The sequence below is a fragment of the Scyliorhinus torazame genome, chromosome 11 (genome assembly GCF_047496885.1).
Source record: "Scyliorhinus torazame isolate Kashiwa2021f chromosome 11, sScyTor2.1, whole genome shotgun sequence".
NCBI lineage: Eukaryota > Metazoa > Chordata > Chondrichthyes > Carcharhiniformes > Scyliorhinidae > Scyliorhinus > Scyliorhinus torazame.
In genome coordinates, this window is record NC_092717.1 from 53,489,730 (window position 1) to 53,502,996 (window position 13,267).

A 13,267-nucleotide genomic window follows, 5' to 3' on the forward strand; every position below is an offset into this window, starting at 1 on the left:
CCAACCCGAAATGTTGGCGAAACTGCCTCCAAATTCTCAATGAAGCTATTATTACCGGACTCCCGGAGTACGTCCCAGGGGCTATCGGGAGCAGCGCTGTTGCTGGTGTTTTCAATCTCGACCCCCTGCACAAACTCTCCTCCATTCTGACCCACTGGGAATCAACCCCTCTGACCCAGCTCCGCACCTTCTCCACATTCGCCGCCCTGGAGTAATATATCAGGTTTGGAAGACCCAAATCCCCTGCCTGCCTTCCCCTCTGTCGCAGCACCTTTCTAACTCTTGTCACCTTCCCTCCCCATATGAACGAAATAATCCTTCCCTCAATCTCTCTGAAAAAAGCCTTTGGCAGGAAAATCGGCAGGCATTGGAAAATAAACAGAAATCACGGCAGCACGTTCATTTTAACCGCCTGTACCCGACCTGCCAGTGACAGAGGGAGACCATCCCACCTTGCCAGATCAGCTTTCACTCTCCCCACCAAACTAGAAATGTTGTACCTGCGGACCCCCCCCCCCCCCCCACTCCCAGGCAACCTGTACCCCCAGGTACCTAAAATGAATCCCTGCCCTACGGAATAGCAGGCCCCCCACCCCCGGCCGCGACACCACAAAATACTCACTCTGGTCTAGATTTAGTTTGTACCCCGAGAAAGACCCAAACACTCGAAGCCACTCCAATATTCCCCCTATCGACACACTCGGTTCCAACACGTATAACAGCAAGTCATCAGCATAAAGATTCAGGGTGGGAGATATAGGAGGGATGTCCAAGGTCGGTTCTTTACTCAGAGAGTGGTTAGGGTGTGGACTGGACTGCCTGCTGTGACAGTGGAGTCGGACACTTTAGGAACTTTCAAGCGGTTATTGGATAGGCACATGGAGCACACCAGAATGACAGGGAGTGGGATAGCTTGATCTTGGTTTTGGACAAAGCTCGGCACAACATTGAGGGCCGAAGGGCCTGTTCTGTGCTGTACTCTTCTATGTTCTATAAGGACACCCTATGCTTCCTCCCCGCCCCACCCCCGCTCTATTCCTTTCCATACCCCAAACTTCTTAATGCGATGGCCAATGGCTCAATCGCGAGTGCAAGCAGCAGGGCGGACATAGGACATCCCTGCCTAGTCCCACGGTGGAGAGAAAAGTATCTCGAGCTGATGTTGTTTGTGCGGACACTTGCCCTCGACTCCTTATATAGTAGCTTTACCCAGTTCACAAATGTTGGTCTAATCCCAAACCGCTCCAGAACTGCCATCAAGTACCCCCATTCTAGCCAGTCAAACGCCTTCTCAGCGTCCAATGCCACAACCACCTCTGTTCCCTTCCCCTCTGCCGGTGCCATAACGATGTTCAATACCCTTCTAATGTTTGAAAAGAGCTGCCTCCCTCTCACGAACCCTGTCTGATCTTCACCTATCACCTTCGGGAGGCACTCCTCCAGCCTACCCGCCAGTACCTTCACCAATACTGTTTTGTCCACATTCATGAGAGATATGGGCCTATACGACCCACTCTCCATCAGATCCGTATCTTTTTTTTAAGCAACAGGGAAATCGATGCCTGCCCCAAAGTTTGTGGCAACACCCCCTTCCCTATCGGCTCTTCAAACATCCCCACCATCAGGGGTGCCAGCTTATCCTTGAATTTTTTATAATATTCCACCAGAAACCCATCCGGCCCTGCCACCTTCCCCGACTGCATCCTCCCAATCGCATCCTTTATCTCCTGCTCCACTATCGCTCCTTCTAATGTAGCCCTGTCCCCCTCCCCTAACCTCGGGTACTCCAACCCATCTAGAAATTCCTGCATCTCACGGTCTCCACAGATGGCTCTGACCTGTACAACCTCTCATAAAATGCCTCAAAAACCTTGTTAATCAGATTCGGAGCCACCACCAACTTCCCTGCCCTATCCCTCACCTGAACAATTTCCCTTGCCGCTCCTTCCCTCCGGGGCTGATCTGCTAACATACCCGCCTTATCTCCAGGTTCGTAAACTGCACCCCTTGCTCGCCTCAGTTGGCGCACCGCCTTCCTGGGTAGATAGCCGGTCAAAGCTCACCTGTAGTTCCTTCCTCTTTTCCAGCTTTGCTGGGTCCCCATCTTCTGCATAACCCCTATATACCTCCAACATCTCATCTATTACCCTCTGCCGCTCCAACCTCTCCTTTCTCCACTCTGGCCTTAAACAAAATCACCTCACCCCTCACCACAGCCTTTAGAGCCTCCCAGACAACTGCCTTCGACACCTCACCCGTACAGTTGAAACCTACATATTCCTTAATTACCTTTTCAATTTTGTTACCGAACACTTGGTCCCCCAAAAGTCCCACATCTAATTTCCACCCCGGCTTCTGCGCTACCCCTTCTCCAGTACCATATCCACCCAAGGCGAAGCATAATCTGACACTGCAATTCTGAGTATTCCGACTCCTTAACCCCAGCCAGCAAAGCCTTCCCCACCACAAAAAAGTCGATCCGCGAATATACTTTATGGACTGCTGAGAAAAACGAGTACTCCCGTTCCCTCAGGTGCAGAAACCTTCACGGGTCCACCCCTCCCATTTCCACCATGAGCCCAGCCAACGCCTTTGCCCTCTCTGATGGGACCAGCGAGCGCGGCCGTGACCTGTCCAACCTTGGCTCCTGCACCAAGTTCCAGTCCCCCCCCACTATCAGTTCATGTGTGTCCAAGTCAGGGATGGCCCCAAACACCTTCTTTGCGAATCCCACATCGTCCCAATTGGGACCGTATACACTTAACAGCGCCCCTGTCACAATCACATATCTACCCCCCTGATCTGCCACCACCTTCTCCATCTGGAAGCGGACTTTTTTGTTGACCATTACCGCTACCCCTCGAGCCCTTCCGTCAAATCCAGAGTGAAACACTTGACTAACCCAGCCCTTTTTAAGTCTCACCTGATCCTTCACCCTCAAGTGAGTCTCCTGCAGCATTGCTACATCGGCTTTCAAATTTTTAAGATGCGCGAGCACCCTTGACCGGACCTCCTAACCCCTCACGCTCCATGTGACTAACCTAACTGGGGCTCTCTCAGCCCCCCCCACCCTTCCTATTCACCATCATCATACCACCGGGCCCTGCCCCATGAGCCTGACCCGCCCCTATCCATTATTAACATTGAACCCCTCCCCCCACCCTCCCATCCAAACCCCCCCCGCCCCCCCCCCTACATTTCCTCTCTAAAAAACATCTCCCAGCATCAATCCCTTCCCCACCCCCCTCGCTCACCTCGTAGGCCCATCGAAACCTGCTAACCAGCCTCCAAAGTCCGCAGCCCTCCTCTCACCTCACCTCCGTTCACTAGCCGACTTTAGTTAGCTAGCGTGGGTGGCTCCCCCGGCCAAGGTATACCGTCCCTTCCCACCCAGTCCCAAAGAAAGAAAAAATAAAAACAACAATCCAACCCATACAATTCACTAAAATAAGATATAACCGGCGCAACACAGAATGCCAATCAACCCAACCAATAACTTGAACTCTAACAATGTGAAGAGAAGTAAATTACAATACACGTCAGTAAAAAGAAAGTTATAGCATTTATACATTTTCCAGCTCACCAAACACAGAACACAGATGCTCCGCTCCTCACATCTGTCCCAAGCCTTCTGCCCTCACAAGAGCTCAGCCGCCTCCGCTGTCTCAAAATAAAAGTCTTTGGCATCATACGTCACCCTCAGCTTCGCCAGGTATACCATACCAAATCGCACCCCCTTTTTGTACAGTGCCGCCTTCACTTGCCCGAACGCGGCTCGTCTTTTTGCCAACTCCACCGTCAGGTCCTGGTAGATCCGAACTCCAGCACCATCCCACTGCACCTCGCGCTTCTACTTCGCCCAGCTTAACACCGTCTCCTTCATGCAGTACTTATGGAAGCAGATAATTACTGCTCTTGGCAGTTCATTCACTTTGGGCTTCGGCCTTAATGACTGATGAGCTCGGTCCAGTTCGTACCGGGAGGGGTTCTCACCCTCCCCCATCAGCTCCGCCAACGTCTTAGCGAAGTACTCTGTTGGCCTTGGATCCTCTGCCCCTTCGGGCAAGCTCACAATTCTCAGATTGTGCAGTCTCGAGTGGTTCTCCAAGTCCTTGAGCTTTGCTTGGAGTCCTCTGTTGACCTCCACTACCCTCCGCAGCTCGTCCCCCATCGAGGTGAACTGGTCGCTGTGCTGCGACACGGCCTCTTCCACTTCCTTCATCTTCTCGCCCTGCTCTCTCACTTCGGCTGATGTCTTTGCCACAGCTACCCTCACCGGGGAGATTGCCTCCTCCACCAATGACTTCAATACGACCGCCGTCGCCTTCCTCAAAGCCTCCATGTGCCTCGCAAACTGCTTTTCCAGCTCCACCGCCATCACTTCGGTCATCTTCGCCACCGTAAGTAGTGCGGCCCCACCATGCGCTCCGGCATCTGCCATCTTGTCAGCACTTTTGCTCGTCCTCTCATTCAACGGTGAGCCCACGTTTCCTCCCTTCTTTGACGCTGCTCTTCGCATCCTTTAACAGCTTAATATTTTTCCTTTTTTTTCCCCACCCTTCTTTCCTTCTTCAATCTTTTTTTTTTCCTCATTTTTTTTTTTTTAAATAGAAAAAACAAATTTTTTTCCCTTCCTTCAAAAAAAAGGGGGAAAAAACAACTTTCACCAAATTTCTTTAAAACTTCTTTTTCTTCTTTTTTGTGTTCCTCCAGAATTTCCCTGGTACCGGACTTCAATCTTCTTACCACATTCTTGGCAGGAGCCATCCGATGTGGGACATCTCACCTACATCGTGCCATGGCTTCGGGCCTACCGCCTCGGCCTCAGTTTAGCTCCGCCCCCGCTGCTCCAACCTCCGCGCACGCTGGGCCCGACGTCTCAGCACCAGCCGCCCGACACCCACGCGGGGTTCCTTGCTGGTTTTCAAGCCGGTCCCGCTTGCTACCCGGGACGGCCCCAAAGGCCGCTAATAATCAGGGGGGGGGGGGGGGGGGGGGGGAAGAATCGGGGAAACCCCCAAAAGCCCCGCATATAATGGCTACCGGTGGGAGCTCTTCTCGATGCAGCCGACCCACTCGCAAACGCCAACGCAAGTCCGAAAGAGCACCCTACGTAAGCTCACGCCTCCACCCTATCTCCGTAACCCAGTAACAACCACCAACCTTTTTTGGACACTAAGGGGAATTTAGCATGGCCAATCCACCTAACCTGCACATCTTTAGACTGTGGGAGGAAACTGGAGTACCCGGAGGAAACCCACGCAGACACAGGAGAACGTTCAGACTCCGCACAGACAGTGACCCCAGGTGGGAATCGAACCTGGGACCCCGGAGCTGTGAAGCAACTGTGCTACCACTGTGTTGTCCACAATGCATTTTGAGGTAATGCATTTTGGGAGGACTAACAAGGCAGGAGAATATACAATGAATGGTAGGACCCAAGGAAATACAGAGGATCAGAGGGACTTGGTGTGCATATCTATAGATCCCTGAAGACAGCAAGACAGGTAGATAAGTTGGTTAAGGCAAATGGGACACTTGCCTTTATTAACTGAGGCACAGAGTATAAGAGCAGGAGCTCTTGATGGAGCTGTATAAAACGCTGGTTAGGCCATAGCTGGAATAGTTTTTTTTACATGTATTTTTACGGAATATGTGCTTGATGGTGGCGTGGACATGATGGACCGAAGGGTCTCTTTCCTTGCTGTAAAAACTCTATGACTTTAACCCAAGAAACCCAGCACAACCCATGTATGTACCATACATACTCATATACAAGCGGAGTTTCTGAGAACAATTTTTTAACAGAAAGGTAACAAGTCGATTTATATATGGGCAATATTTTCAAAGGAATGAAATCCACCCTCACCCATCATCTCACCACCTAACTATTTACGGCGGTACATCAGCTGATTGCAGAGTTGCCAGGTCAGAGATTGTTCCCATCAACCCTACCACCAAAAAACAGCCAAAGTATATTTGCATTAGTCTGCACAGACACAAGGAGCTAAACATCTGCCTTTAAATGTCTAGGTTTGCACCAGGACAAATTTGACTTCAGTGGTGAGCGGGGCATATCTAGGAGTTTGGATTTTTTAGCCAAACGTTGGGGGTCGACTTATACACAAGATCAATTATTATCTGAATACATACAGTAATCACAGCATGTTATTCAATGATTTGGCTTGTACATGAATAATCTATTTGGAGCTTCCTGGATATTATACTTTTTTGGTCATAACAGAATTGGTTCTTGCTGCTTTATTCTTTAATCTAATGCCTTAGTGCCACACACAGTATAGTGTGTCTGTGTAGAGTAATAAAAATGTATTTTTTTGTCTGCTTTTCATGGATTTTGGTGGCGAGGTGGTAGATACAGTCAGGCAAACTGCTCTCCGCAACACAGCCAACTACCAGAATTCAAGCAGCTTTTTTGATCAACAACCCCCTGCCCCCCCCTCTCGCCTGCTGGGAGGAAGAATGTCCATTCTGCATTTCGAAAGCATTACTGTTAGGAATGGAAACTGATTCTGCATTCCTTATATTATTCCAAAATTGTCATAATTTAACAGATTAGCTCCACCACGGAGTATCATTTTATATTGGCAAATTACATTTATTGAAATGGAAAGGAAGAGCAATCAGTACCTGAGAAGTTTGAAAATAATCTCGCATAGGTCGAGAATCTATTCTTGTGCAACCATTGCTGGGCCTCCTGTATTGTAGCTGTTGGACACAGTTGCTGGAGAAGGGGAAAAGTTTACATGTATAAAGGGTTGCATTTTATTAAAACTTATCAAGACTCCAATATTTCTGCAGCACCACAAGGATAATTTCTGTAACAAATTTCTCCTGCATTAGAGAACATATTAATATTTTTAAAATATCCTTTCCATATTTAAGAATATATAGAGTGCCATTTGTTAAGAATTTTCTGATTTTTAAAACTTTTTTTTTTAAAAAAGTTACCTGATGTAACCTCTTGAGGGCTGTTGCAGGACACCACAGCTGTCTCAGATCAGCATTTGCCCAGCAGCAGCAAACTAAACGGGTGGCTATTCCCATTTGAAGGGCCAACATGTACAACACTGTCTCCTAGTGATCGAAATTCAAGAAGCATTCCTAATTTCCCCCATTTCAAATTGGAATTTAACAATACAAAAATGCATAATCTAGTCTGTTCATAGAGCTATGAACATTCTGATGATGTAACCAACTGATGGTGGCTGGTGGGCACGGGAGCAATAGGTCAGAAGGTGAGAGCATTGAGGGAGAACTAGGGAATAGGGACAGTGGGGCTCTGAGGCAGAGCAGACAGGGAGAAGTTGCTGAACACAGCGGGTCTGGTGGCCTGAAGTGCATATGTTTTAATGCAAGAAGTATTACGGGTAAGGCAGATGAACTTAGAGCTTGGATTAGTACTTGGGACTATGATGTTGTTGCCATTACAGAGACCTGGTTGAGGGAAGGGCAGGATTGGCAGCTAAACGTTCCAGGATTTAGATGTTTCAGGCGGGATAGAGGGGGATGTAAAAGGGGAGGCGGAGTTGCGCTACTGGTTCGGCAGAAAATCACAGCTGCACTGCGGGAGGTCACCTCAGAAGGCAGTGAGGCTATATGGGTAGAGATCAGGAATAAGAAGGGTGCAGTCACAATGTTGGGGGTTTACTACAGGCCTCCCAACAGCCAGCGGGAGATAGAGGAGCAGATAGGTAGACAGATTTTGGAAAAGAGTAAAAACAACAGGGTTGTGGTGATGGGAGACTTCAACTTCCCCAATATTGACTGCGACTCACTTAGTGCCAGGGGCTTAGACGGGGCGGAGTTTGTAAGGAGCATCCAGGAGGGCTTCTTAAAACAATATGTAGACAGTCCAACTAGGGAAGGGGCGGTACTGGACCTGATATTGGGGAATGAGCCCGGCCAGGTGGTAGATGTTTCAGTAGGGCAGCATTTCGGTAACAGTGACCACAATTCAGTAGGTTTTAAAGTACTGGTGGACAAGGATAAGAGTGGTCCGAGGATGAATGTGCTAAATTGGGGGAAGGCTAATTATAACAATATTAGGCGGGAACTGAAGAACATAGATTGGGGGCGGATGTTTGAGGGCAAATCAACATCTGACATGTGAGAGGCTTTCAAGTGTCAGTTGAAAGGAATTCAGGACCGGCATGTTCCTGTGAGGAAGAAGAATAAATACGGCAATTTTCAGGAACCTTGGATAACGAGAGATATTGTAGGCCTCGTCAAAAAGAAAAAGGAGGCATTTGTCAGGGCTAAAAGGCTGGGAACAGACGAAGCCTGCGTGGAATATAAGGAAAGCAGGAAGGAACTTAAGCAAGGAGTCAGGAGGGCTAGAAGGGGTCACGAAAAGACATTGGCAAATAGGGTTAAGGAAAATCCCAAGGCTTTTTACACGTACATAAAAAGCAAGAGGGTAGCCAGGGAAAGGGTTGGCCCACTGAAGGATAGGCAAGGGAATCTATGTGTGGAGCCAGAGGAAATGGGCGAGGTACTAAATGAATACTTTGCATCAGTATTCACCAAAGAGAAGGAATTGGTAGATGTTGAGTCTGGAGAAGGGTGTGTAGATAGCCTGGGTCACATTGAGATCCAAAAAGACGAGGTGCTGGGTGTCTTAAAAAATATTAAGGTAGATAAGTCCCCAGAGCCTGATGGGATCTACCCCAGAATACTGAAGGAGGCTGGAGAGGAAATTGCTGAGGCCTTGACAGAAATCTTTGGATCCTCGCTGTCTTCAGGGGATGTCCCAGAGGACTGGAGAATAGCCAATGTTGTTCCTCTGTTTAAGAAGGGTAGCAAGGATAATCCAGGGAACTACAGGCCGGTGAGCCTTACTTCAGTGGTAGGGAAATTACTGGAGAGAATTCTTCGAGAATTCTTGGGCAGCACGGTAGCATAGCGGTTAGCGCAATTGCTTCACAGCTCCAGGGTCCCAGGTTCGATTCCCGGCTGGGTCACTATCTGTGCGGAGTCTGCACGTTCTCCCCGTGTGTGCGTGGGTTTCCTCCGGGTGCTCCGGTTTCCTCCCACAGTCCAAAGATGTGCAGGTTAGGTGGATTGGCCATGCTAAATTGCCCTTAGTGTCCAAAATTGCCCTTAGTGTTGGTTGAGTGGGGTTACTGGGTTATGGGGATAGGGTGGTGTGGGCTTGGGTAGGGTGCTCTTTCCAAGAGCTGGTGCAGACTCGATGGGCCGAATGGCCTCCTTCTACATTGTAAATTCTATGAGACAGGATCCACTCCCATTTGGAAGCAAATGGACGTATTAGTGAGAGGCAGCATGGTTTTGTGAAGGGGAGGTCGTGTCTCACTAACTTGATAGAGTTTTTCGAGGAGGTCACTAAGATGATTGATGCAGGTAGGGCAGTGGATGTTGTCTATATGGACTTCAGTAAGGCCTTTGACAAGGTCCCTCATGGTAGACTAGTACAAAAGGTGAAGTCACACGGGATCAGGGGTGAGCTGGCAAGGTGGATACAGAACTGGCTAGGTCATAGAAGGCAGAGAGCAGCAATGGAAGGGTACTTTTCTAATTGGAGGGCTGTGACCAGTGGTGTTCCACAGGGATCAGTGCTGGGACCTTTGCTCTTTGTAGTATATATAAATGATTTGGAGGAAAATGTAACTGGTCTGATTAGTAAGTTTGCAGACAACACAAAGGTTGGTGGAATTGCGGATAGCGATGAGGACTGTCAGAGGATACAGCAGGATTTAGATTGTTTGGAGACTTGGGCGGAGAGATGGCAGATGGAGTTTAATCCGGACAAATGTGAGGTAATGCATTTTGGAAGGTCTAATGCAGGTAGGGAATATACAGTGAATGGTAGAACCCTCAAGAGTATTGAAAGTCAAAGAGATCTAGGAGTACAGGTCCACAGGTCATTGAAAGGGGCAACACAGGTGGAGAAGGTAGTCAAGAAGGCATACGGCATGCTTGCCTTCATTGGCCGGGGCATTGAGTATAAGAATTGGCAAGTCATGTTGCAGCTGTATAGAACCTTAGTTAGGCCAGACTTGGAGTATAGTGTTCAATTCTGGTCGCCACACTACCAGAAGGATGTGGAGGCTTTAGAGAGGGTGTAGAAGAGATTTACCAGAATGTTGCCTGGTATGGAGGGCATAAGCTATGAGGAGCGGTTGAATAAACTCGGTTTGTTCTCACTGGAACGAAGGAGGTTGAGGGGCGACCTGATAGAGGTCTACAAAATTATGAGGGGCATAGACAGAGTGGATAGTCAGAGGCTTTTCCCCAGGGTAGAGGGGTCAATTACTAGGGGGCATAGGTTTAAGGTGAGAGGGGCAAGGTTTAGAGTAGATGTACGAGGCAAGTTTTTTACGTAGAGGGTAGTGGGTGCCTGGAACTCACTACCGGAGGAGGTGGTGGAAGCAGGGACGATAGTGACATTTAAGGGGCATCTTGATAAATACATGAATAGGATGGGAATAGAGGGATACGGACCCAGGAAGTGTAGAAGATTGTAGTTTAGTCGGGCAGCATGGTCGGCACGGGCTTGGAGGGCCGAAGGGCCTGTTCCTGTGCTGTACATTTCTTTGTTCTTTGATGGCGTTACTGAAGCACACCAGAATAATATACACACCAGGAGAATTACATACATGTCATGCTAAACAGCAATAACTTGGGTGTTCCCTAAATTAGGAGATTGGCAATTCCGGCACTTTTAAGTACTTGAAATGTACAAGCTGAGCAAAGCACAAGAGGTCAGATTCATAGTTTTACAAAGTTATCTGATTAAGGAGCAGAGCACAACAGAGCTAGAAATGTGAAAGGGACAAAGTGATGCAAGGGGCTGGTTTAGCACAGGGCTAAATAGCTTGCTTTTAAAGCAGACCATGGCAGGCCAGCAGCGCGGGTTCAATTCCCGTACCAGCCTCCCCGAACAGGTGCCGGAATGTGGTGACTAGGGGCTTTTCACAGTAACTTCATTTGAAGCCTACTTGTGACAATAAGCGATTTTCATTTCATTTCAAGATATGATATGCATATAGGTCACCAATCTGTAAAGCAACAGGGGTCAGAAAATTGGTGTCAGCTGGCAAAATTCAAATTTAGAACATGCGTTATTCATTTCAATACAATATTAGGTGGATTGGCCATGATAAATTGCCCGTAATGTCCAAAATTGCCCTTAGTGTTGGGTGGGGTTGCTGGGTTATGGGGATAGGGTGTGGAGGTGTTGACCTTGGGTAGGGTGCTCTTCTCCAAGAGCCGGTGCAGACTCGATGGGCCGAATGGCCTCCTTCTGCACTGTAAATTCTATCTATCTATTTAAAGGTGTTTTATTTGGGATAAGTGTGTGTGGCAAGGCCAGCATTTACTGTTCATCACCAAATATCCTTCAAAAACTGGTGGGGCATCTTTTTGAACTACTGCAGTCCATGTGACACAGGTACACTCACAGTGCTGTTAAGGAGACAGTTTCAGAATTTTGACCCAGCAACAGTAAAGGAACAGCAATATAATTCCAAGTCATGATGATGTGTGGCTTGGAGGGAAACTTGCAGGTGGTGGTGGTGTTCCAATCCATTTACTTGTCTTTGTCCTTCTAAGTGGTAGAGGTCATGGGTTTGGAAGTTACTGTCAAAGGAACCGTGGCAAGATACTGCAGTGCAACTTGTAGATGGTACATATTGCTGCACTGGCTGCGGACAGGGTGACTATTTAGGGTGGTGGATGGGGTGCCAATCAAGGATACTGCTTTGTCTTTGAATAGTTGCACTCAATTCACCATGCACCTATCTCTTGCCTTGTAGATGGTAGACAGCTTTGGGAGTCAGGCGAGTTCCCTCAAAATTCCCAGCCTCTGACCTATTCTCATAGCCAAACTACTTATATGGCTGGGCCAGTCAAGTTTCTGGTCAATGGTAACTCCCAGAATCTTCACAATGGGGGATTCAGCAATTGTAATGCCATTGAATATCAATGGGAATGGTTCCCTTCTCTCTAGCAGGAGATAAGTCACTGTCTGACTCTTGTATGACACAAATGTTACTTGCCATGCATCAGTCCAAGTCCAAATATTGTTCCAGTCTTACTACATGTGGACATTCAGTATCTGAAGAGTTGCAAATTATACTGAACACCACGCAATCATCAGCAAACATCTCCACTTCTGACCATATATTGCTGGGAAGATTTTTTTTAAAATGTTTATTCAAGGTTTTCAATACATTTTTACAAAACACTCCAAAAAGGAAAGAAAATATACATAAGAAAAATAAAAAGGGGGGGCCTTACACCATCCCCTCCAACAACTTAAACCACTAAACATCAAACTATCTAACAAACTATGAACAAAAATGGGGCAAACGCCCCTCACAATAATAAAAACAAGCCAAACCACCCCCCCCCCTTCTCCCCCTGGGTTGCTGCTGCTTTTGACCTCCACCCAACAACGTTCCACGAGAAAGTCTAGGAACGGTTGCCACTGCCTGGAGAACCCCTGCACAGACCCTCGCAAGGCAAACTTTATCCTCTCCAACTTGATGAACCCTGCCATGTCATTATTCCAAGCATCCACGTTTGGGGGTTTCGCATCCCTGCACATTAGTAGGATCCTCCTCCGGGCTACCAAGGACGCAAAGGCCAGAACTCGGGCCTCTTTCGGTTCCTGTACTCCCGGCTCATCTGATACCCCGAATATTGCTATCCCCCAGCTCGGTTTTACCCGAGTGTCCAAGACTATGGACATAGCCTTTGCGAAGCCCCTCCAGAACCCCTCTAGCGCTGGGCACGCCAGAACAGATGGGCGTGATTTGCTGGGCTCCCCGAGCACCTCGCGCATCTGTCCTCCACCCCCAAAAACTTGCACATCCTCGCCCGTCATATGTGCCCTGTGAACCACTTTGAACTGGATCAGGCTAAGTCTGGCGCAAGACGAGGAGGAGTTAACCTTGCCCAGGGTCTCCTCCGCCCACAAGCCCTCATCCAGTTCCTCGCCCAGCTCCTCCTCACACCTGCCCTTCAGCTCCTCCACCGAGGCTTCCTCCGCCTCCTGCAACCCCTGATAGATCGCCGAGACCATGCCCTCTCCCACCCATACACCCGAGCTCACCCTGTCCTGAATCCTCCTTGCGGGAAGCAGCGGAAATTCCCTCACCTGCCTTCTCACAAACCCCCTTACCTGCATGTACCTAAAAGCGTTTCCGGGGGGGGGGGTAACCCAAATTTCTCCTCCAGCGCCCCCAGGTTAGCAAAAACCCGTCGGTAAATAGGTCCCCCATCC

At 48.6% G+C, this 13,267-nt stretch overlaps 1 protein-coding gene across 5 annotated transcripts in view; it reads right to left on the minus strand.

Moving 5' to 3' along the window:
* LOC140385290 (upstream-binding protein 1-like) overlaps positions 1–13,267 on the minus strand; it is a 150,391-nt gene that overhangs the window by 29,833 nt on the left and 107,291 nt on the right. For all 5 annotated transcript variants that reach the window (XM_072467290.1, XM_072467288.1, XM_072467289.1 and 2 more), the window contains one exon: positions 6,649–6,742. In XM_072467290.1, coding sequence (XP_072323391.1) covers positions 6,649–6,742 — 94 coding nt within the window. The remainder of the gene's footprint in view (positions 1–6,648; positions 6,743–13,267) is intronic.